The 21936-nt window shown below is 43.3% G+C and overlaps 1 protein-coding gene across 1 annotated transcript in view; it reads left to right on the top strand.

The window, feature by feature from the left end:
• The window catches only part of TPST1 (tyrosylprotein sulfotransferase 1), an 84434-nt gene that overhangs the window by 29169 nt on the left and 33329 nt on the right, over positions 1–21936 (top strand). The window contains exon 2 of the mRNA XM_044676371.1: positions 11974–12172. Within this exon, the coding sequence (XP_044532306.1) occupies positions 11974–12172 (199 nt within the window). The remainder of the gene's footprint in view (positions 1–11973; positions 12173–21936) is intronic.

Genomic DNA, 21936 nt, shown 5'->3' with positions numbered 1-21936 from the left:
TGGTTCTTATCATTTTACTCTGAATCAGTTCAAACAAGTCTTCTAAGGTTTTCCAAATCCCATCACATTCATCATTTCTTACAGTTCAGTAAAATTCATTACATTCATGCTTGAAAATTTGTTCAGATATCCCTCAGGAAATAAATAACTGTTTTATTTCCTGTTCATTACTACAAAAAAAAAAACTGCTGCTCCAAATATTTTTGTACAAATGAGTCTTTTCCTGTTGTCTTAGACCTCTTTGGAGAATATTTTAGGACCATTGTTACTCTTAGAATCATAGCTCTAGAGCTAGAACAGGTACCAAAGGCAACTTATCCAACCTCTTCATCTTATAGGTGAGAAAACTGAGTCCCAGGGAAATGAAGTAACGGGTCAGAAGTCATGATATACTTCAGACAGTTTATATGTAGGCCTATTTGCTCATTCCCTAACTGATCCCGGACCGCCGATGTGATATCTCTCTGCTGAAGGGCTCTGATGACTTCATGAGATGTGAAGATGACTCTGGGCTCTTCAGGTCATGTCAGCAGAACCCAAACTCCAGAAAGGGCGTCCCAGCAGGGCTGGGGCCTGAGTGAACTCTGGAGAAAAGCTCGTCATCTTTGCCACTAGTAGATGAGTTGTTTTGGATAATTCCAGACAACAGCTTGTGAAAGTGTCCACTCAGGTGCGTCGTGATCAGCACTGAGGGGGGGAGAGGATGCCGCCAGAAGAGATGCTGGACCTTTGCAAGTTTTCCAGAAATAATGTCTGGCCTTGACAGTTTTTCTGTGCTTCCCACAGTGGCGTGCTGCTGGGAGGTCTTGCCGCCGCTGTCAGTGTCCTCTCCTCTAATAGCCTATCCTCACCCTCTAATTTATTGCTTCAGATGTCTTGTGAGGTTTGGAAATCAAATTGTGGGGAGGGAGAGAATTTGAAACTCAGACTGTTGGAAATTGTTTTTACATGTAATTGGAGATAAAAAATGCTAAAAAATAGAATTGCATGAGAGGAAAAGAAGTCTCTAAGGATTTGAGGGGCTCCCTCTCAAGTAGAGTCAACGACCTATGTGGCAGGCCCTGGGCTAAGCTCTAGGGATCTAAAGAAAGGCAGAAACCAGTGTCTGCTGTTAGGGGCCCAGAGCCCAAGGGGGAGCGCAGGAGCTTTAGTGGAAGGACCTTGCACGATGCACCGTACTGCTCCCAAGTCTTTTATGGGGTTCCCGAGCTCTCTGCCATATGCGAGGTTATCACGATGGACAGACACAGGACTTGGCCTTGTTCTAGCTAACGTGTGCATCGGGTTCACGTGTGAACCGCGGAAGACGGAGCCAACACGAATGTGATTTGTGTTCCTACTTTCATTATGAAGTACGCGGCGGCCGTCTCTTTTGCGGTGGCTCCCTGGCATTTTCTCCTTTCTCTCTTCCCACCTTGCCACGTGTCCCAGCCCATAAATCTTCCGCAGAGCCTTTGCCCAGCCTCTGCTTCCTCTAGACGTTGCCGGCCGCCTCTGCTCTCCGTCCCCTGCCGGCTGGCTGCTTTGCCCGTCGCTCATGATCTCCCCCTCACGGGCAGGTGGCCGCAGGTGATAGGCTGCCGTCTGTCTGTTCTTTGTCTTTTGGGGTGTCTGAAGGTTTGACTCCTCTAAGACGACGAGCTGTGATCCGGAGCCATCGAAGCCCGCCGGAAGACTATCGGGCACAGGCTGCACAGAGCAGCTTGGCATGACCGAAACACCGTGTACTTTTCCAAATGAGATCCAGCCCCATTTCCTCCTTCTGTTTAATTACGGACCCAACTCCTGTCCACATGTCTGCAGCCCCGGCCAGCAAACAGGCCGAATGGGGTCCTTAGACTGGGAACTTCTGGAGTGCAGGGGCTGGATTTTGCCTTTCTCTGGCATAAAGGAGGCATTTGTTAAATGCTTGATTTGAATTGACTCATATTCTCGGGCAGCAAGGTGGTATAGGATAGAGGTCTGGAGACAGGGAGACCCGAGTTCAAATCTGACCTCAGATACTCACTAGCAGTATGCCCCTAGACAAGTCATTTAGCTTCTTCTTGCCTCAGTTTCCTCAACTTTAAAATGGGATAACATAGGAGACTTTTTAAAAAAATCCTTGCCTTCTGTCTTAGAATTGGTACTAAGTATCGGTTCCAAAACAGAAGAGCGGTAAGGGCTAGGCAATTGGGTTAAGTCACTTGCTTAAGTGACGTGTTAAGTTACATGGCTAGGTAGTGTCTGAGGGCAGATTTGAACCCAGAATCTCCTGTTTCTAGGCCTGACTATCCACCGCACCACCTTCCTGCCCTATATAAGAGGCTCTTAATAAATGTTAGATTATTGTTATTATTATTATTATTATTATCATTTATCATTTCTCAGGCACTTGTGTTACCATGAGGCAAGGCTTGCTATAAAAATTCAGCTGTAGAACCTTCCAGTTCATTTTTTCTGTTTATATCCAGATTGTCTTTAGTTTGTACACCATTCATCCTTATCAAGATTTTATAGAGAAGAGAAAGTAGGCAAATGGGCCAATATGGGCTTTGGCTTTCATTGATCCTTCAACTATTTTTGATAAAAAAAAGTATTATTCATTTTCTTTTCTTTTGGAAATGTCCGCTCTTTGGGAAATCATGAAAGTGAATAGTGAAGTGCTTTTAAAACTGTGTCCCCTGCTGCACAGATTCCTTCTCTCTCTATTTGGCCAGGTCCAAACAGCTACTCTTCCTGACTTCCTGTTCTGAAGCGCCAATTCCCAGGCCCTGAGCTGGCAGAATCCAAATGGTGCCTCCATTCTCATTGATGAGAAGGATAGAATGAATATCGAAATGTGGATAGGCCCATTTCTCATTCATCTGTTTCCCTTTCAGTTTCATCCACATGCTTTAGCCGGCTGTCAGATCACACCCTTTGCAGGCATGATTTCTTCTGATTGCTTTTCATTGTTTCCAAAGTAATTCTACCTTGTCATCTTCTGTCATCTTCCTCCATGTTTGCCTGATCTTAAACACTTTTAAAAATGGTTCCTACAGAACTCGCTTTGGTGTGTTTAATGTCTTCTCCACATCTGGATAACTTTCCCATTAGCCAGACTGCTCCATAGAGTGAATTTGAAGTCACTCCTTATTGCATACATATTCTAGCTCTTTAGTTTTAGCTCCTAAGGATTTGGTTTCTTCTGGCAGTTTCTCCTATCATAACTCAGACCTGTGGTTTGGCAATATGACTGACTTTAACATTTAACTAAGATGCGCGGGAGGTCTGGAAGAGTAATGAATGACTTAAAGGAGTAGATTGCTCTGAAATGCCCCTCTGGGCCATTCACTAAAACAGATTTGCTTCCCTGGCAGATCCTGAAGAGACCGACCTAGTGCTTTAAAGGCTGAAAAGAAAGGAGATGGAAATCTTTTTTTTTCCTGGAAGTTCTTCTGAGACTTGTTTCGTTCATTAGTAAGGCAGTGATGTAATTTCTATATCCTCCTCAATTAGAGATCCACTCTTCAACTGGATTGTAAGCTGCTTGAGGGTAGGGACTGGGGCCATATTCCTTTTGTGTCTACTGTAACTGCAAGCCTAAAGCCAAGCGTTGGGGTGAGTTATAAAGATAAATGAGACATGGTTGTGATCATTCATAATCAAATGATGAAATAAAAATAATCATAAGGGCATAAGAATGATGTGAGCAAAGACACAGAGACAAGAGAACAATGCTATGTAAAAAGGACAGCAAAAGGCCAGTTTGGTTGGATTTTAGAAGATGTAGATGAGATTAATGGTAAATACGACTAGAAATATAGTTGACCAGAAACATGCTGCCAGGCTATAACTAGGCTAAGGAAATTAGACTTTGTTCAGTAGTCAGCGAGAAGCCACTGGAGGATTTTTCATGATGAGGCCTCTGTATAAGGAATATTGGTTTGGGGTGGATTGAAGAGGGTAGGAGAGCAGTTGGGAAATTCTTGCAGTAATCCAGAAGAAAATAAAGAGGGCCTGTACAGAAGGATAGCAATAAGAATAAGGAGTCCTGATGTGAGATGTAGTGTAAATAGAAGCAGAAGAATTTCATGGGAGCAGCTAGGTGGCTCAGTGAATTGAAAGCCAGGTCTAGAGACAGGAGGTCCTGGGTTCAAATGTGGCCTCAGATATTTTCTAGTTGTGTGACTTTGGGCAAGTCACTTAACCTCCGTTGCCTAGCCCTTACCACCATTCTTCTGCTTTGGAATCCATATACAATATTGATTCTAAGGTAAAAGCTAAGGGTTTAAAAAAGAAGAAGAAGAATTTCATTATTTACTTCTTGACTGATAAGTATAAAATTCTATGTCAGTTAGTCTCAGTGAGAGATGTCCTTAGAGGTGATCAGATCCCTGTTTTGTCTTTCATCTTTCATCTTTCTTAGCAAACTAATTAAATGCACCCTTTATTAGCACTGAAGATAGAAAGATAGATATGAAATAGACCCTCACTATGACAAAGAGAGGCCCACCTAAAGAGAAAAAGGCATGCCTGTAAATTATTTTCATAGAAGGGAGAGTGAAGTAAGAGCAGAGGAAAGGAAGACCCTTAGTGTTAGGGGAAAATCTGAGAAGGGAAAGATCATCCTGAAAGGTACAGGGGAAAATATTATGGAGGAGATAATGGAATGAAGCCTCAAAGTAAAGAAAAGATCATCTCTGTCCAGAGACAGAGTTTCGAAGGAGCCCATCCTGAGCACGGACAGCAGCGAGATGAGTAAAGGACACAAAGAGTAGACTCTGAGGCCACGGCCTGGTTGTCATTTTGCTTTGTACTCCCAGTACATGCCTCCCATATAGTAAGTACATAATACATGCTTCTTGGAAAGAGCAACCCAGTTTGGCAAGGCATAGTACACTGAAGATGAATAGCACAAGACAGGAAAGGTAAGTTGGAGCTAAATTTATAGAGGGCCTTCGATGCTTTGGGTTGGCAGTGCCAGCTGCTGAAGGGTTTTGAGCAGGGGAGCAGTATGATCAGCACATGGAAGGGCTACAATGACAGAAGGAAGGACAGATTGGCACAGGGATAGACTGAAATCGGGGAGATCCGTTAGGAGGCTATTGCAGTTACCTAGGCAAGAAGCCTGAATTAGTGAATGCAGTTGGAGTAAATGCAAGAGATGTCATGGAGATAGACTCCACAGGTCTTGGCAACTGATTGGATGTGTGGAAGAAGGAAGAAGAAAAGATCAGTTAAATTAGAGCTTTTGAGCCCAGGATAATTGATAGAATGGCGATGCCCTCAATACCATGGTGGCTCTGTGGATCCCACACCTTCCCCATATGCCTGTGGATTTTTCAAATTTAAACATTTCCCTTGGTCTTCAACAGAAAAAGAAAAAGTGAGGAAAAGATCAGGTTTTTAAGTTAAAATGAATTTAGTCTGGGACGGGTTGACTTTGAGGTAATGGCAGGACATCCAGATGGAGAGAATGGGATCCTGAGATCTCAGATACAGAGCTGAAAAAGGTCTTTAGAGGTCTTTGAGTCCAACTCTCATCTTACAGATGAAGAAACAGAGGCCTTGAAAGATGAACTCGTTTGCCCAGGGTTGCTCACCACACAAGTGTCTGTGGCCGAATCTGAACCCATTTATTCTTTACTTCAGGTCTTTGGCCCTGGCCACTAATCCATGCCGCCTCTCCAGTGGGTACTTAGAATAAGGAAACAGAATAGCTGAGAAAGGTTGGGGGTTGAGATAACATTTGAGGCTATTGCAGTTACCTAGGCAAGAAGCCTGAATTAGTGACCATTTCCCCAAGGGAGTAAGGCACGAGCTAGAGAGGAGAAGCCAAGAAGAGAGCGCCGAGTATGGGGCCCCAGCGGGAGATGGGGACGAGTGATCCGAGGAGAGATTCCGGAGCACGTTGAGAATCAGACTGTTCAGTGTTCATCTATAATTATAGATCTGCTTCTCGCACCAGAAGCATCTACTTGGCTAATGACAGAGTAGGCCTAATCGTTGTTTCGGCATGAGCGGCCATCCGGGATTTCACTCATCCAACAGTTACCAGTTTGTGATCTCTGAGTTGCCGTCTCCCGGGGTCTTTCCTCAGACTTGATCCTGCTCAGCCTTTTTGGATTACACTCTGCTCCTAAAGGCTCTCTCTTCCCTGAATTTTCATGACACTTCTCTTCGCCTGGTTCTCCTCCTTTCTGTTATCATCTGTGTCATGCCTTCTGACTGTGGGTGTATGTACACTGAGGTACTTTTCTGAACATCTTCTCTGTTTCTGTCTTTATTTGACCCCCCTTCTTCTCTCTCCCCCTTTATCATGTCTCTCTGTCTGTGTGTCTCTTGTCTTCTCTGTCCCTCTGTCTCCCTGTCCCCCCATCTCTCTCTTTCCTAATCAACTCACATGGCTTTAATTATATCCTTGCAGATGACTGAGTCATGTATATATCCAGGCCTATTACCAACTAATTACCTATTAGACATTTCGTTCAGGATGTTCTGGAGACATTTCCAACTCGATATGTCCAAAACAAAGCTCATTTTCATCCTGTCCATCACATCATCTAAACCTTCCACTCAGCCAAAGTTGCTTCTTTCTACTAAAGTTATCACCATTTCCCCAGCCTGCCAGGTTCACTTTGTTATTACGGTTTTGTCATTTTTCAGTTATGTCCAACTCTTTATGACCCACATTTGGGATTTTCTTGGCCAAGACACTGGAGTGGTTTGTCGTGTCCTTCTCCAGCTCATTTTATAGATGAGGAAACTGAGGCAAATAGGGTTAAGCGACTTGCCCAGGTGATACAGCCAGTAAGTCCCCGGGGTCAGATTTGAACTCAGGTCTTCTGACTGGAGGCCTGGTGCTCTATCTACTGTGCCACCTAGCTGTCCAGGTTCATAATCTCAGTGTAAATCACAGAGCCAGACAGTTGCCAAATCTTGCCATTTCTACCTCCACATTTCTTTCGCTCTCTTTATACGGTTCCTACCCACTTTAGATCTTCATCCCTTGTTGCCTAGACTGCTGGCTGCCACAGACATTTAGTGACCTTGTAAAGCACACTGCCCTTCTGAAACGCTGTCCAGGCCCTTAAAGGGAAGGATTCTTCTCATTGGAAGGCCCATGCTTACTAAATCAAATTGGCCTGAAGTAGAACTGAATACATTTTTTCCTTCAAGGGAATGCTTAACAATCAGAACTGCCCTGAATTGGACTGGATTGCTTATGGCCACTTACCAGAAGCTCTAAAGGGTTGGATGGATGACAGAGACATTATAGAGGGCATTCTTGGTTCAGGCACGTACATGCTGGACTAGGTGACTTCTGAGTTCCTTCCCTGCTCTGAGATACTGACTCGGAGAAGAGCTTCCAGGGAGAGATATCTGTCAGTCAGAAGACTCAGGCTTCCAAGGAAGCATAATGAGGATAACTCCTCTTTTTGCTACACGGTCTTTTTCTTGGTGATGTTTGGTCCTTTTGTCCTAACTGATGGATACAACATGCTCTCCTCTACTGGTTTTTCTTGACTCTCAACTGCTGTTGCTCTTATTGCCCTTAGTACCTATTCATTACATGTTATTTTAAAATCAGTTTTGTTGCTATCTTTTATTTTTACACTATCCATACTTCCCACTGTCCCTTTCTTAACCTTTCCCAGAGAACCATCCCTTCTAAGAAATATTCATTTTAAAAAGTAAGAAAAAATAAGTTCAGGAAAAGGAACCAACATATCAAAGAGACTGATGTTATATGCATGTTCCACACCCATAGTTCCCTCCTTCTGCCAAGAAGAGAGGGAGGAACATTTTATTTCTTGTTGGGGGCCAGCTGAGGTCATTCTAATTTCACAGCATTTAGTTTTGTTTTATTATAGTTGTCTTTCCATTTAAATTGTTGTAGTTGTGTAGATTGTTCTCCTGGTTTTAATTATTCAACTCTGAATCAATTCATTTATCTTCCTTTTCCATGCTCTTCTTTATCCATCTTATTCCTCATGATTACCCAAAGTAGAACTCATTATCTTTTCCTCAAAATGTTTTCTTCTTCTGAACCTTCCTATTCTTACACAGGACAGGATCATCCTCTTAATTATACAGGTTTGCAGCCTCCGTATCACTCGACTCCCCACTCTTACCCCACTTAGCCAGTCTTTTGCCCAGGCTTGTTTATTCTGGATTCACAACAGCTCTTGTATATATGTCCCCTTCTCTTCACTCCCATAGCTACTGCCCTAGTAATCAAAACCATGGCATGGCATGGTCAGACCAAATCAATTTGGCATTTCCTCTGAGTGAAGAGTGAGTGACCTGGAGTGGAGAGGGTCAGCCTTCTCAAACTGGACTCCCTACCTCTCGAGACTCTCTGCTTCAGTTCATCCTTCATTGAGAGGAGCTGCCAAATGGATTTGGTCTGACCATGTCATTCTGTGGTTTATTGACCATGTCGATAAACACTTGTGTCTCTCCGTTCCCTCCAGGATAAATTATGAAATCCTTTACTTGGCATGTGTAAGGGTTAAATTGGGGATTTGACTAAATAAGAGAGTTATAAATTCAATATTGTGATTGCCAAATTCAAAATATTATCTCTAAGCCAGAAAAAAACAACAACAACTGTTAGCAGCTTTTATTTATAACAAGGAAGAGGAAGAATTGAAGTAGGAAATGTAGGAGGGAAAGAGGTAAGAAGTTGCCTAGCCTGTCCTAAGCGCTGATCCAATGATCAGCTCTCTTCCGTTGAGGAGACGACTCCTTTCCGTCTTTCTAGTCTTTTCTAGCCTAGTCATTTACTCTCTTCCAGACCCTCTGAAATCCAACCACACCAGCCTCTGTGGTATTCCTTGTACACAACAATCCCTATCGGTGTGGATACTTTGCGCTGATTGTAAAGTCATGAATCATAAACATGATTACATGAAGTCATATACATGTAATGATAAGTAAAGCCCATGAGTGAATGTCAGAGCAGGAAGGAACCTTAGAGAACATCCTATCCAGCAGTCAATGGAAGTGACTGGTTCAGTCATTTGTTCTATGGTCATTTTCAGGTGTGTTTATCTCCCCATTTAGACTGTGAACTCCTTTGAAGGCATAGCTCATACTTTTATATATTAAGAGTTCTTAACCTGGAGCCCATATGTATATTTAAGGCATTTTATTATTATTAAATTGTTGTTATCATTTAATTATTTAAAATATATATTTGATTAACATTTTTAAAATAATTGCATCCCTTTTATAATTCTATGTATTTTTTTAAAATGTATTTAAAAACATGATTCTGAGAGACAGCTAGATGGCTCAGTGGATAGAGTGCCAGGCTTGGAGATGGGAGGTCCTGAGTTCAATTCTTGCCTCAAGATACTTTCTAGCTGTGTGACCCTGAGCAAGTCATTTCACCCCAGTCACCTAACCTTACTTTTCTTCTGCCTTGGAACTGATACTTTGTATTGATTCTAAGACAGAAGGTAGGGATTAAAAACAAACAAACAAAAAACCTGTTTCTGGAAGGGTTCCATGGCCTTATAGACCAGACTGCCAAAGCCAGGGGGATGTGGATAAGGTTAAGAACCCCTGCTCCATACAGAGAGTGGTGTGGGAAAGTCGAGTCAGCCTGGGAGCTAGGAGCTTCTCCCACACAGGGATTGGCCTCTCTCTGCCCCTGGCCAATCTCTAAGTCTCTAAGCCTGTCAATTGCTGAGCACTTGCTAAAGGGATTTTCTCTACTGGGAGTTCCCTATATCCGTGAAATCACAAGTCTTGGCAGGGAAAACCCAAGGATGGCCCTTCTGTCCAGTGACACAGTGGGTGGGGTGGAGGGGTCCATAATATCCATGGCTCGACTGTGGGGAGGTTTCCCCAAACTGTTCTTAAGCCACCGGTTTGACTAAGTGTGCATTGCCCTTTAGGCATTCTCATAATACAACAGGGGGTGCTTCCTGCCATATTTCTCCCATTAAATCATGGCAGAAGTCCCATAGGAGTATAGGCCCAGGCCAATATGCCAGAGAGGGTTTTTCCCCTCTGCCAGTCCTTAGTCTTCATATTTTGGTTATTGCTCATTTTCAAAATAACTCTTAAAGACAGGCCTCGTTAATGATTACCTGCAAAGGAAAGGGCACATACTTACACAAGATCAAATTGTAATTACCTTTTAATAGAGCACAGATCTCGAATAAGTCTTCCTGTCTGTTTTATGGTACAAAAACTCTCCTTAATACTCTCTCGTATGTTCCCTGAGCCAGAATCTCCTCTTCCAGAGCTCTTCTGTTTCCCCTTCCGCTCTCCCTCTGTAGAGGTGATTCCCTCACTTCTCTGTTTTCTGTCGGGAGGTCACCAAGCCACTTGATAAACTTCCCTCCTCTTGGCTCTGCCCTGGGTGCGAAGGGCAACCACCGTATGGACCTCTGCTAGGACACAACTTTTTTTTTTTTTTTTAAACCCTTGTACTTTTGGTGTATTGTCTCATAGGTGGAAGAGTGGTAAGGGTGGGCAATGGGGGTCAAGTGACCTGCCCAGGGTCACACAGCTGGGAAGTGTCTGAGGCCGGATTTGAACCTAGGACCTCCCGTCTCTAGGCCTGACTCTCAGTCCACTGAGCTACCCAGCTGCCCCTAGGACACAACTTTTAATGAGCAGAAACGAGCCATCCGTGTATCTTCTAACTGGTTTTGGCTTTTCTACCTTAGCTAATGATGGCCCAAAGAAATGGAGGAGGAAGGAAATCTGCAGTTTTGCATTTGAAGCAGAATAACAAGGCGTTTCCATGAACAACCTTATCTAGTGGGCTTTGATCCTCTGGATAAAATGATAGTGTCAGCCCATTTGGTGCAGATGTTTTCACTTGTTCCATTTTTCCTGTTTCTAGAAGTTTGAGATGCCAATGATTTCTGTCACCCGTTTCTTTTTTGGACAGGCCTGAGATTTCATCAGTGTAGGGAGCTTCTGAGGAGAAAGTTCTCTTCCATTCCAGACTTTCTCAGCAACTTATAGTCATAAGGGAGCCTCCAGAGGTTAAATGGCTTGTCTAGAGATACGTACGTACATAGCCAGTTTGTGTCAGAGATGGGACCTCATTCACCCTAGAAGTTCCTGATATGGAGGCCGGCTCTCTTTCCACCAGGCCAGTGGGACTCCAGTTTCTTGGTCTCGGGACCCCTTTTTACTCTTAAATATAATCAAGGGCTCTAAGGGACTTTTGTCTATGTGGGCTATATCTATTGACAATGACCGTGTTAGAAATAAAAACTGATATTTGAAAATATGTAATTATTCATGCGTTTCAAAAGATCAATAGGGAACCCACCCTATAGAAACATAAATAACCCATTTTTATGAAACATCACTATATTTTCCAAGACAAACATTTTTAGTGGGAAGAGTAGCATTGTTTTTTATCCTTTTGCAAATCTTTTCAGTGTATGGCTTAACAGAAGGCAGCTGGGCTCTCCTATCTGCTTCTGCATTCAATCCAGGGAGATCTGTTGTTTTGGTTGAAGTATCTGAAGAAAATCTAGCCTCACACTGATATGTAGTTGGAAAAGGTCAGAGCATTTTAACAGGTAAATAACAACTTAGTATAATTGTGAAAATAGCTTTAACAAGTGAACCCCTTGAAAAGGAACATCAGGGGTTCCTAGTCTCTGCTTTCAGAACTACTGCACTATATGTATGTCATGTTACCTATTAGTTGGTTAGGACAGTGATGGGCAAACTACAGCCCCCTGAGATGTTCTATCCAGCTGCCCCAGCAACATTATTCCTAATCTGACGAATACAAGTAGGATACAATACAATGAAGCTTCGAAAGAGTTGCCTTAGAAACAGACTGACAGATGAGCCTTTCCTTTCCTTTGGTCCCCTCCTTAAAAAGTTTGCCCATTACTGGGTTAGGACATCTTTAAAAACAATCCATAGCTGGCTGGTTTAGTGCCTTCTTTCTCAATAGCTTTGTAACCATCCACTTACCTTTGGTTTTTAATGTTCCAAACAATATTCTATTGTTTTCAGGGTAGAAAGATCGACAGACCAAGTCATCAAACCGGTCAATGTGGCAGCGCTATCAAAATGGGTTGGAAAGATCCCCCCTGATGTCTTACAGGACATGGCGGTGATTGCTCCCATGCTTGCCAAGCTTGGGTACGACCCCCACGCCAATCCACCTAGTTACGGAAAACCTGATCCCAAAATTCTTGAAAACACAAGAAGGGTAAGTGAGACTTTAGAGTTTTCTGAGAAGCTCTCGCTCGATGTGTGCCTTGTATTTCTCCTGTTTTGTTTTATAAATCCATAAATTCATCTTTACTAGAAAATTATATTTGCAAAATGACATCTTCCAGGAGTGCTCTCGTTTCGATTTGAGGATTATCCTTCTGGTTCTCTGAACCTTTAAGAGCTTTCCCAAGAGTCTGCCTTCCATCACTCCATGACTGTGTCTTGTCAGACATCTGGAGAGGCTGTACCTAGAGCGACCTTTGCCAGCTCCCAGCAGCAGTGCTCACTCTGAAGGAAATGTGGTTAGTGTCATGGCCGAGGCATCCTTGGATTGCGTAAACCCCAGAGATGTGAGTGATCGCATTGCCCTAGTGTCCCTTCTTAAACGCAGAAGGAGCCACCTTTATTTTACTACCTGGCTTTGGTTCCTCCACTTAGCAGGCAAAGAATTGGTGTTTGCAGGAATATTAAATAAAGAAAGATGTTCATATCCCCACCTGATGAGAGAGAGATGCCAAAAAACTGAAATCCCAGGCCCCTCTTATACTCATACATGTCTGGGTCTTTCTAGAAAAAAAATATTTTCATCTTTTTTTCTAGATAGCCAAGTGGTACAGTGGTTAGAGGGCTGGGCCTGGAGTTGGGAAGACCTGAGTTCAAATGCAGCATCAGACACTTATTAGCTGTGTAGCCATTGAACCTCTTTTTGCCTCAGTTTCCTTATCTGTAAAATAGGGTTAATAATAGAACCTACCTCTTAGGGGTTCTTGTGAGGATCAAATGAGATGATATTTGTAAAGTATTGAGCACAGTGCCTGGCACGTAGTAGGCTCTATATAAATGTTAGCTACCATTTCAAAAGTTCGCTACTGTGTTAGCTACCATTTTCTTCTACCTTAGGAAGAAAACAATAGCTCTCTGGGGCTGGGCAGTGAATGTGATTTGAATGTATACCCCAGTGGTTGACTTCAACTCAGATCCAATTTTCCTATAATGGAATTTCAAATTAAAAAAGCAAAAAACAAAACCCAACCATGTCAGTCTAGGCATATCAACATCCTGCTTGATTAAAACATTCAAGACCCATGGTTTCGACATTATATTTTCTTCCTTTTTCCTATCAGCCCATTCTCATTTATCTTTGCCTCTGTGTCTCTTCCTTTGTGTCTCTTCCTTTTGGTGGCTTCATTTTAACTGGCAAATACATTTAGATGGCTGGAGGTTAACACTGCTGCTGGGCTTTACAGACTTAAAGGTGCTGTGACATCGCCTTCTCATTAGAACCCTAGAAGTAAAGGGGAGATCCTGATTCCTTTTCTCTCTTTCGCATAATCTCTTTTGGAATAACGAAGACCTTCCATTCACCTTCTTCCACATTACCTGAGTCTGCCAGTCTCTAAGAGGTTAGCCCATAGGAGAGGGTGAATGAGTGGTGAGCAGAAGGGCTGCCTTTAATACATAAGAGACATTCTGTGAAAGCCACAGCATGCACATTTATTGCAACCGTCTGGTCCCTGCGCCTTGTGAATGTCAGGAAAATTGGTAATTTGTAGTTCTCTCTTTTGCACAATAACCAAGTGAACATTTCGAAAACCTAGATTCATGTGCAAGTGGTATTTTGAGGTTCCCCAAGCAGTCAGCACTGCATTTTTCCTAGACTCCCCTGAATAAAGTAAAGTGAGCCCTAAGGTTCTTGGCTTCTATGGTTGGACTCCATGTGATGGTGGCGTTTGCTTCTGCCATGTCTTGTGGCTTTGGAAAGGATTTCAGAATGTCGAGGACAGTGCAAACGAAGGTTTCTGTCCTTAACTGTGACTGGACATGACAGATAAGTCATCAAATACTCCACGGAAAGAAAAAGAGGCGGCGGAGCAATTGCCTTCCTGGTCGGGGGGCCGAGATGTCGGTGAGCTTTTTCTTGTCCCTGGGTGGAGCTTCGTTGGCTTTCCTGATTCCCAGCTCCCCCACTGAGAAAACTGGGAGGCATCCTAACAAAATCACTGCAAGGATGCAACCACACTTGAGGAGTGCCAGAAGGAACAGATCTGCCCATTCCTGGGAGAGTGAATGAGGCTGCTACACGGAGAATCCAGGGCAGCCAGCGGCTTTTTGCATGTGAGCCTGGAAATTAGCCGTCTGAGTCAGCACATTGTTTTGGAACCTCCTCTGCCTTGGACCAGAACTCACCAATTCTGAATACAGCACCCTGGGCTTCATGGCTGCCCGTTCTCTGATGGCACCTTGGAATTGAAATCTGTGTTTTTTCTTGAGGATTCTAAAGCCTTAGAGGAGGAATAAATGTAATAGAAATGACAGCCTTAGATTCAGCAACTGGAAAATGTCCCTATGTTCTCCATATGACTTAATCATTGTACCCGGACATGGGATTGTGACAGAAGTGGTTACTTCCATTAAATATGACTCATTGCTTTGTTGGATGTACTGAAAATGTGGTGAGGCTTTGGTTAACATCTCATTTTCTCAAGTTTTCTCCCCGACTTTTGAAGAGCTTTCAAGTTAACCCAGGGCAGAAAAGAGGACTCTAGCTACTTTCTAGATTGTGAAATCTTTCCCAGAGGCAGTAAGCAAGGGCAAAGCAGAGTTTGTGAGGAATAAACAGTGGTTGTTTTAGAAAGAGCATTAGCCCTATCCTAGCTACCATGACCCAGAGCTTGACACTCTCTCCATCTAGGCTGTTCTGACTTGTAAGCAGATGTGTTTCTGTGTGCGCGGACTACTTGGAAGTATCCTGAGTAATAGGTGTTTGTGGGTTTGTTTCTCCAGCACACTTATAGGGAAGAAATCTGTGGGAAATGCTAGAGTTGAAGTTTGCCATTTCTTGACCTATCTCACCTTCATCTCTTGGGAATCAGCCCCTTGAATCTTTAGTGACACAGGGAATTCTTGACTTTCATTCATTTTGCAAATGAGTGCTGAGTGCTTGCTGTGTGTACACCACTGCCCTGGTACCAGGGAAGACAGAGATGTAGAAGGCATGGGCTCTTCCTTTAGGGAGTACCACTTAGATTGAGGAGACAAAATATATACGTCAAAAGGTATCAAATAACATGAGGCAAACATGTAATGGAGATGTTGGACCTAATTCTTCTTTTCTGAGAGCAATGAGTTTTTTGTTTTGCTTTTTTAAACCCTTACCTTCTGACTCAGTATCGATTCTAAGAAAAGAGAAGCAACAGCTAGGCAATGGAGTTAAGTGACTTGCCCAGGGTCATATAGCTAGGAAGTATCTGAGCCCAGATTTGAATCCAGGTCCTCCCAACTCCATGCCTGGCACTCTATCCACTGTACTACCCAGCTGCCCCTTCAATGAGGTTTAAAGTGCAGAAATAGCCCTATCAGGTCAGATCTACATACAAGGGAAAATCCTATTGCTAACTGAGATTCCAAAAGAAGTGTTTGCTGTAGGGTTTGCCTCCTTACCATTACCCTTTCTTCATTTTGGGTCTAGACTCATGCTTTTCTGGGCCTGGGGAACTGCCAGAGCAGAAAGGTCCCCTGCTAGTGTAGAACTCATAGTCTTAGAGAGTGCCTAGAGGCTGACCTTGGACTCAGGTCTCCTTGATTCCCAGGCGAGCCAGCCCCCTATCCATGATGGCAGTCAGTTGCCTCGTAGACCCCAAACAGGGTTTCCCCAAAGTCTTGCTGTAGTTTCAAACTTTAATAGGCTTAGTAGCTTAAAACTGCCTAAGAATTTGTGGGGGCAGGTGGCCACTCTGTCTCTCTGAGCTTCTCTTAGCAGCCATTTAGATGGGCTAGAAGGTGAACGGTGACCAAAGGATGAACATTTACTAGAGTCCCTAAATTTGGGCCAGATGCTTTTGGCCAGAGGCATTCTGTTTCCTACAGTTAACACCTGGTGCATAGGATAGTAGTGCTTTTGAGAGGACCTTAGAAAGCCCCTAATCTAACCCCTTTGTTTTACAGAGGAGGAGGAGACTTCAAGAGGTCACTGACTAGCTTGAGATCTCACAGGCCAATTGCAGCCCAGATTTTGTGCCTTGAGTGTTCTTTCCTTTGTGTCCCTGGGTGATGAGCTCACTGGGCACTGGAGGACTTTTTTTATTTTGTCCAAGCTTCCAGAGCCCAAGGGCCAAGGAGGTCCTTTGCTCTAGAATTCCTGGCTTTGGTGAACAATTCTGCATGCAATTTTAATAGATTTCAATCATTTCCTCCACCCACCCCACATTCAATTCAACTGACATAACCGATGTTCTCTTTTGGTAGCTCCAGAGGCCATCCCACCCTTTTGATCCAGCCTCTCCTAGAAGCAGTGGGACTCTAGTAAATGTTCCTCCCTTGGTCACCATTCACCTTCTAGCTCTTCTAATCATGGAAGCTTTTTGAGGGCAAGCAAGTGGTGGGATGTGACTGAGTACAGTTCATTCTCTTTCTTTGGAAATTTAAAGGAGAACCTCCTTACCTGTACCATCAAATTGCACCTTCCATTCTAACACCATCCCAGAAGCCTCTTTACGTGAACATTGGAGCATACTGAGCTAATTCAACCCAGTGTGGTTCTTCATATTACTCAAAGAGAGACTACTTTCAAGAGAATAGCTGATCTTGGATTCCTTCTCATGTGTTCCCTCTCATATATTTAAAAGAGAACAAAACATACAACTTTTCTGAGAACACCTCTGTTGTGTAAACAGAGTGACTGCCAAATCCCAGCCAGGGAAAGTTTATTACAGGATTCAGGATACCATGGAGACATCAGCGTAGCCCTTCTGCAGGGGAATGAAAGGGAGAAGGTGATGAGTGGCTTTATTTAGTTTAGAGCATGGATGCTATGATTCAGTCCTAGACAGTCTTTGCTTTCATTTAACCTCAGCAAACACCAGTAGTTAGTGCTTGCCTTCTGTGTTGGTACAGGTCACTTGGAAAATTGCTAAATGATTATAAAATAAAATCCATCAGCATGATGCATTTCATGGCATGGGCCATCCCTTCTCAATGGTCCAGAGACACTTTAAGGTCCAGTCTGAGCAGAGCAGGCTACTGGTTTACAAATTCAGTAGGAATTCATTTGCCTTTTGGGGGGCAGAAGTATATGTGCTGGAGCAGCAGGCAGACCTGTGTATGAGGTTTTCTGAACAATTCTTTAGTGATTGGGAGATGTCAGGAACTGGAGGGGATGGATTTATCCAAATACTCCAGTCCCACTTTATCTAAAACACAAGAAAGAAAGGGCTCTTGGTACTCTGGTTCTCTGGTGCTTAACCAGAGTGTATGTGTGTCACAGCATGGAGCCCCATCTATAAAAGTTTCCAGGATTTTCTTTGGTACCTGCTCAGGATGGAATGAATTCATGGACAAGGTTTTATTTTTCTCATTTTGCTTCTTTTGGCTTCTCTTTATTGAAGGAAGAACATTCGCCATGGAGACTTTGACTGGAGTTTTTGGATCAGGAGGGATATGGAAAAATACTGAAATTGGAAGTGCCCCCCGACTTTTTACTGGTGGATCTCGCATGGGGAATTTGGCCAACAACTTCCTTTTCAGGGTCTAATTTTTATTGGCAGTATCAAGGGAGAAAATAATGAAAGTGTCCTGTGTTTATGTCTCCAAGCCTAAATTTACCACCAGGTGACTAGAGAAGAAATACTTCCTTATCTCCCTCATGGGAACTGAGTATTATATGTTTATAGCACATTAGTTACCATTCTGGACTTTGAGATCACTGTTGGAGGTGTGGGGACATGGTGGGTATACTTCTTTAGAAAGATTTCCTGTGTCCTTAGACCCAATGTGGATTATCTCAGGCAATGGCATTTCAGTGGAAGAGGAACTTCAATCCAGTGATTCTAAATACCCTAATTGTCAGTGTTCACCTTTGACAAAAAGAGAAAGAGGGGTGTGATTTCAGCTCTGGTGGTCCTGAAGGAGCAGCCTCCCTCATCCAGAGGTCAGGGGTGAGGTGCAAATCTCATGCCAACTGTGAGTGATTGGGAGCAGCAAAGACTCCCTTCCCAGGAGGCCTTAGTGTTTGGGTTCTTCACCGCCTTTGGGCATTAGGCTCTTCACTAGGCTTTGGGCATGGAGTCAGGGAGGCCAAGGCATGACAGAGGGAATCCTGTATTTGTTGCTATTCAGACCAAATAGTTTTCCTTTATTGTCTGGGCACTGACGCTACTCATCCCAAGTCATTCGTCTTACTGAGGATGAGAAATAAGTGTGTGAATGAGTCAGGGCCATTCATCTCCATTCAAAAAGCAGCTCAGAGCATCCCCCCAGCTGCGTGTGGCTCAAACAGTGCTACTTTCAAGTAGCAAGCACATTCATTTACCTTGCTTTTCAGGACTAAGTTTTTATAGGGATAACTTTTTTCATAACAGAGCTTTAAAAAATAGATGTTTTCCAAAAGTGAGGAAAAGAAGTCACACGTTGGCCCACTATAGTTCGGTTTGTCTTTTTGTGGCAAACTTTGGCATCTGGCAGTGTCTCTTATTCAGTGGTTGCGTGGTAGTCTTCCATTCTGGATTCACCAGATGTGATCCTCTTGTCTATACTTTGACTAAGAGCCAGTCCCCAGCTGAGAATTGGACTTTTTGTTCCTTTAAAAACAAACAGGTAAGTGTTCCCCACTTCCATATCATTCAGTTCTTTTCCTCCAGCAACAAAAGAGATTTCTGGATCTGGAATGAGAGACTGGGCTGGGGGTCAGTCACTCAGGACTGGGCTGTCTGGGGAACTTTGAATACTTCATCTTAACTTCTCCAATCCCATTTCTCCACATGGGAATTGGTCCCAACCCCAGGCAAAGTTGTGAAGAAGAAGGTGGCTTATCCCTGGAGTGTCACAAGCCTGCCTCTTGTTACTTCCATTTAGCCTTTATACTTTTTTTATCCCATGCCATTCTTCTTGGCATGTCTAGTGCCCTGGAGTGCCTGCCTCCATCTGGTTTCAGCAAAGGATCTGGTATGAATCATTTATAACTTAATAAGACAGAGTGCCATTGTGTTCTTTCTTTCAGTGGATTTTGCATCTTAAATCTGTTCTCTCATTATAGAAAATAGCTTTGATCCTCTACTGAAGCCTTTAAAAAAAAAGAATACTAGAATGTTAAAATGTCAGTCCTTAGAGATCACCTAGTCTCAGCACTGGCATTTTACAGATGAGGAAACTGAGGCAGCGAGCAAGAAAAGACTTGCTCTTCAAGGTCACTCAGATAGTGAAAAGAATCTTGGGCCGACCATCTCCCAGTTCAGTATACTCTTTCCCTAAAAACAAACAACTATTGTGCTTTCTAGTAAAGCTAGCCTAGATTAGACATGATACCAGCTGCTTTTGCAAGGCCTCTACCTGCAGGATCCTGAAAGCAGTTTGCTTTCAAGGTGTCAATTGTGACCCCAGGAAGGTTTGTTATTTGCTTAGTTTTAATTGCCTTCTCACCTTCATCTCCAAAACACAAAAAGCACACGAGAAACCTTAGAATCAACAGCTTCGGATGTCAGATTTTAAAAGAATATTTTCCAGGAACCTCTGAGCCAGCATGGAAAGCCATCACTTTAAACTTTGTTATCTGGAATTAGGCTGCTGTTTGGGTTTGGCCTAAATTAATATTAACTGTGCTCTGAATTCATAAAAGCTTTAGAAAAGACCAAGGAGCCGAGTGAAATATCACGTTGGCGTAAAGTAAACACCGGGTGTTGGGTGCACAGAAGCACCTGGACATCATTGCTTTAGGTTTCAGATGTCATAAAGCATATGATCTGTTCAGCATTGTAACAGAACTCCCAGCAGTTGGGATCATTTCCCAAGAGTGCCAGTCAAGCCTGTGTTCCTGCTGTCAGTGGGATGCCAGTAGAAAGTCCTTTGATGTGGCTGCCCCACTGACCAACTCGGCCAGAACTGCTTTATGCCTTTGTCGATCAGGGTCTAGAGCTGGTGTGGGCAAGATCACAGCCTCCTCGCTTCACAGATGAATTTTAAAATGGTGCCCTCAAGTCGGCTCACTGCCAGCTGTGTTAGCTCAGGCAAGTCAGTGAACATTTTGGGCTTCCTGATCTGCCAAATGAAGGCTGGATGATCTTTGTTCCACTCTCTAATGATCTCTTGGTCTATGTTTGAATACATCCCCTTCCCCTCTAGTCTGGACCAATGACATCCAACTCTAATCCAAACAAAACTGTCCATAAAGAGCTCTGGGGGCTGCAGATTGATTTAGAAAACCACATGGTTATATAATTATTTTTCTATTAATGTATCAACATGTTCAAACCAGACAGGAACTACATAATCATCTGCTTTGGGGCCACTTTGGGGGTGCTGAGGACCTCATGAGGCCAACTGGCTTTGTGTTTGATGCCTTAGGCTATCCATATCTTTGTTGAATAGTTGGATGCATAAATGAAAAAAAATTCTCATAATCCAAGGTTTCTCTTAAATTAGTAACCATTATTCTGTGAGTACTGACAGCGTCAATTAAGTTGTAAGATATGTACCCACGATGGACAATCATTCCTCCCATAGTGAGATATGATCCGTATTGATGTGAACGGGGAACAATGCTCCCATCATCTGTCAGGTGCATCTAGTTAAACTTTCCCATTTGCACTATGTACTACCAGGCCCTGCTGCGGTCGGTTTAGAGCATTTTTTGACTTCAGGTTCTTTTTCCAGTTTTTGTACCCCAACAGATTCCTGTTTCCATATGTTTGCGTTTCTTTTTTATTTTATTTTATTTTATTTTTATCCCTTAACTTCTGTGTATTGGCTCCTAGGTGGAAGAGTGGTAAAGGTGGGCAATGGGGGTCAAGTGACTTGCCCAGGGTCACACAGCTGGGAAGTGTCTGAGGCCGGATTTGACTCTCAATCCACTGAGCTATGTTTCTTTTTACTCCTCATTTCATTTAAAAATACTTCAGAGTAGAAACAAAAAAGAGGAATGAGCAGCTGGCTGTAGCTCCATTCTGTGCATTATCCTCCCAAGAGTGATTTTTGTATCTGGAAAATGGTTCTCTAGTGGCCAGGGTAGAGGGAGTGATAAGGCTAGAAAAGTAATAACCAGCCCCTCTGATAGTCAGAGGCCTAGTCAGTAGTTCTAAGCACCGATGAGTTTATCATCGTCCTACAGATTATAGAGGAAGTCTAGGCTACATCAGCAGCAGAAGCCGATTTCTAAGTTAGTTGCTACATCGTCAGTCTCTAGAGATGGTTTGAAGCAAAGATGACTGCAGTTTCCCTTGGGAGAAAAGTCAATAATTAGGGAGCAATCAGGGGTGCATACAACAGATAATGGATGTCTCCAGTGAGGAAGAAGGTCTTTTTCTACCTCTGGGGGCCTCCTTTGCTCACTTGATAGTAAAACAGGATGTCCAAGTTGTCATGAGAGCACCCTGCTTCTAGGCCAGGCACAAGGCCCAGGGTGGGTGGTAACGTTGGCCCTCACAGACATGTTCACAGAGAGCTGGAAGCGACCTCAGCCACCATCCAGTCTCAAGAGTTCTTCACCTTTTTTCTCCTCAAACCTGGACCCTTTTGGCCAACTGGTGAAGTCCATGGATTCTTTCTCGCATTGATGTTTTAAATGCATAAAATAAATACATGAAATGATAAAGGAAGCTAATATGTTGAAATATGGTTGTAAAAATGACATTGAAAAAAAACACCACAATTTCGTGTGCCCCTCGTGGAGAACCCTGATCTAGGCCAAACTCTTCATTTTTATAGAGGAGGAAACTGAGGCCCAGAGAGAGGTTAAGTGTTTAACTTAAGATCACTTTAGTACTGAATGTC

Source organism: Gracilinanus agilis, chromosome 4, assembly GCF_016433145.1.
Source record: "Gracilinanus agilis isolate LMUSP501 chromosome 4, AgileGrace, whole genome shotgun sequence".
Lineage (NCBI taxonomy): Eukaryota > Metazoa > Chordata > Mammalia > Didelphimorphia > Didelphidae > Gracilinanus > Gracilinanus agilis.
This window is presented reverse-complemented; position numbering and strand designations above follow the sequence as displayed.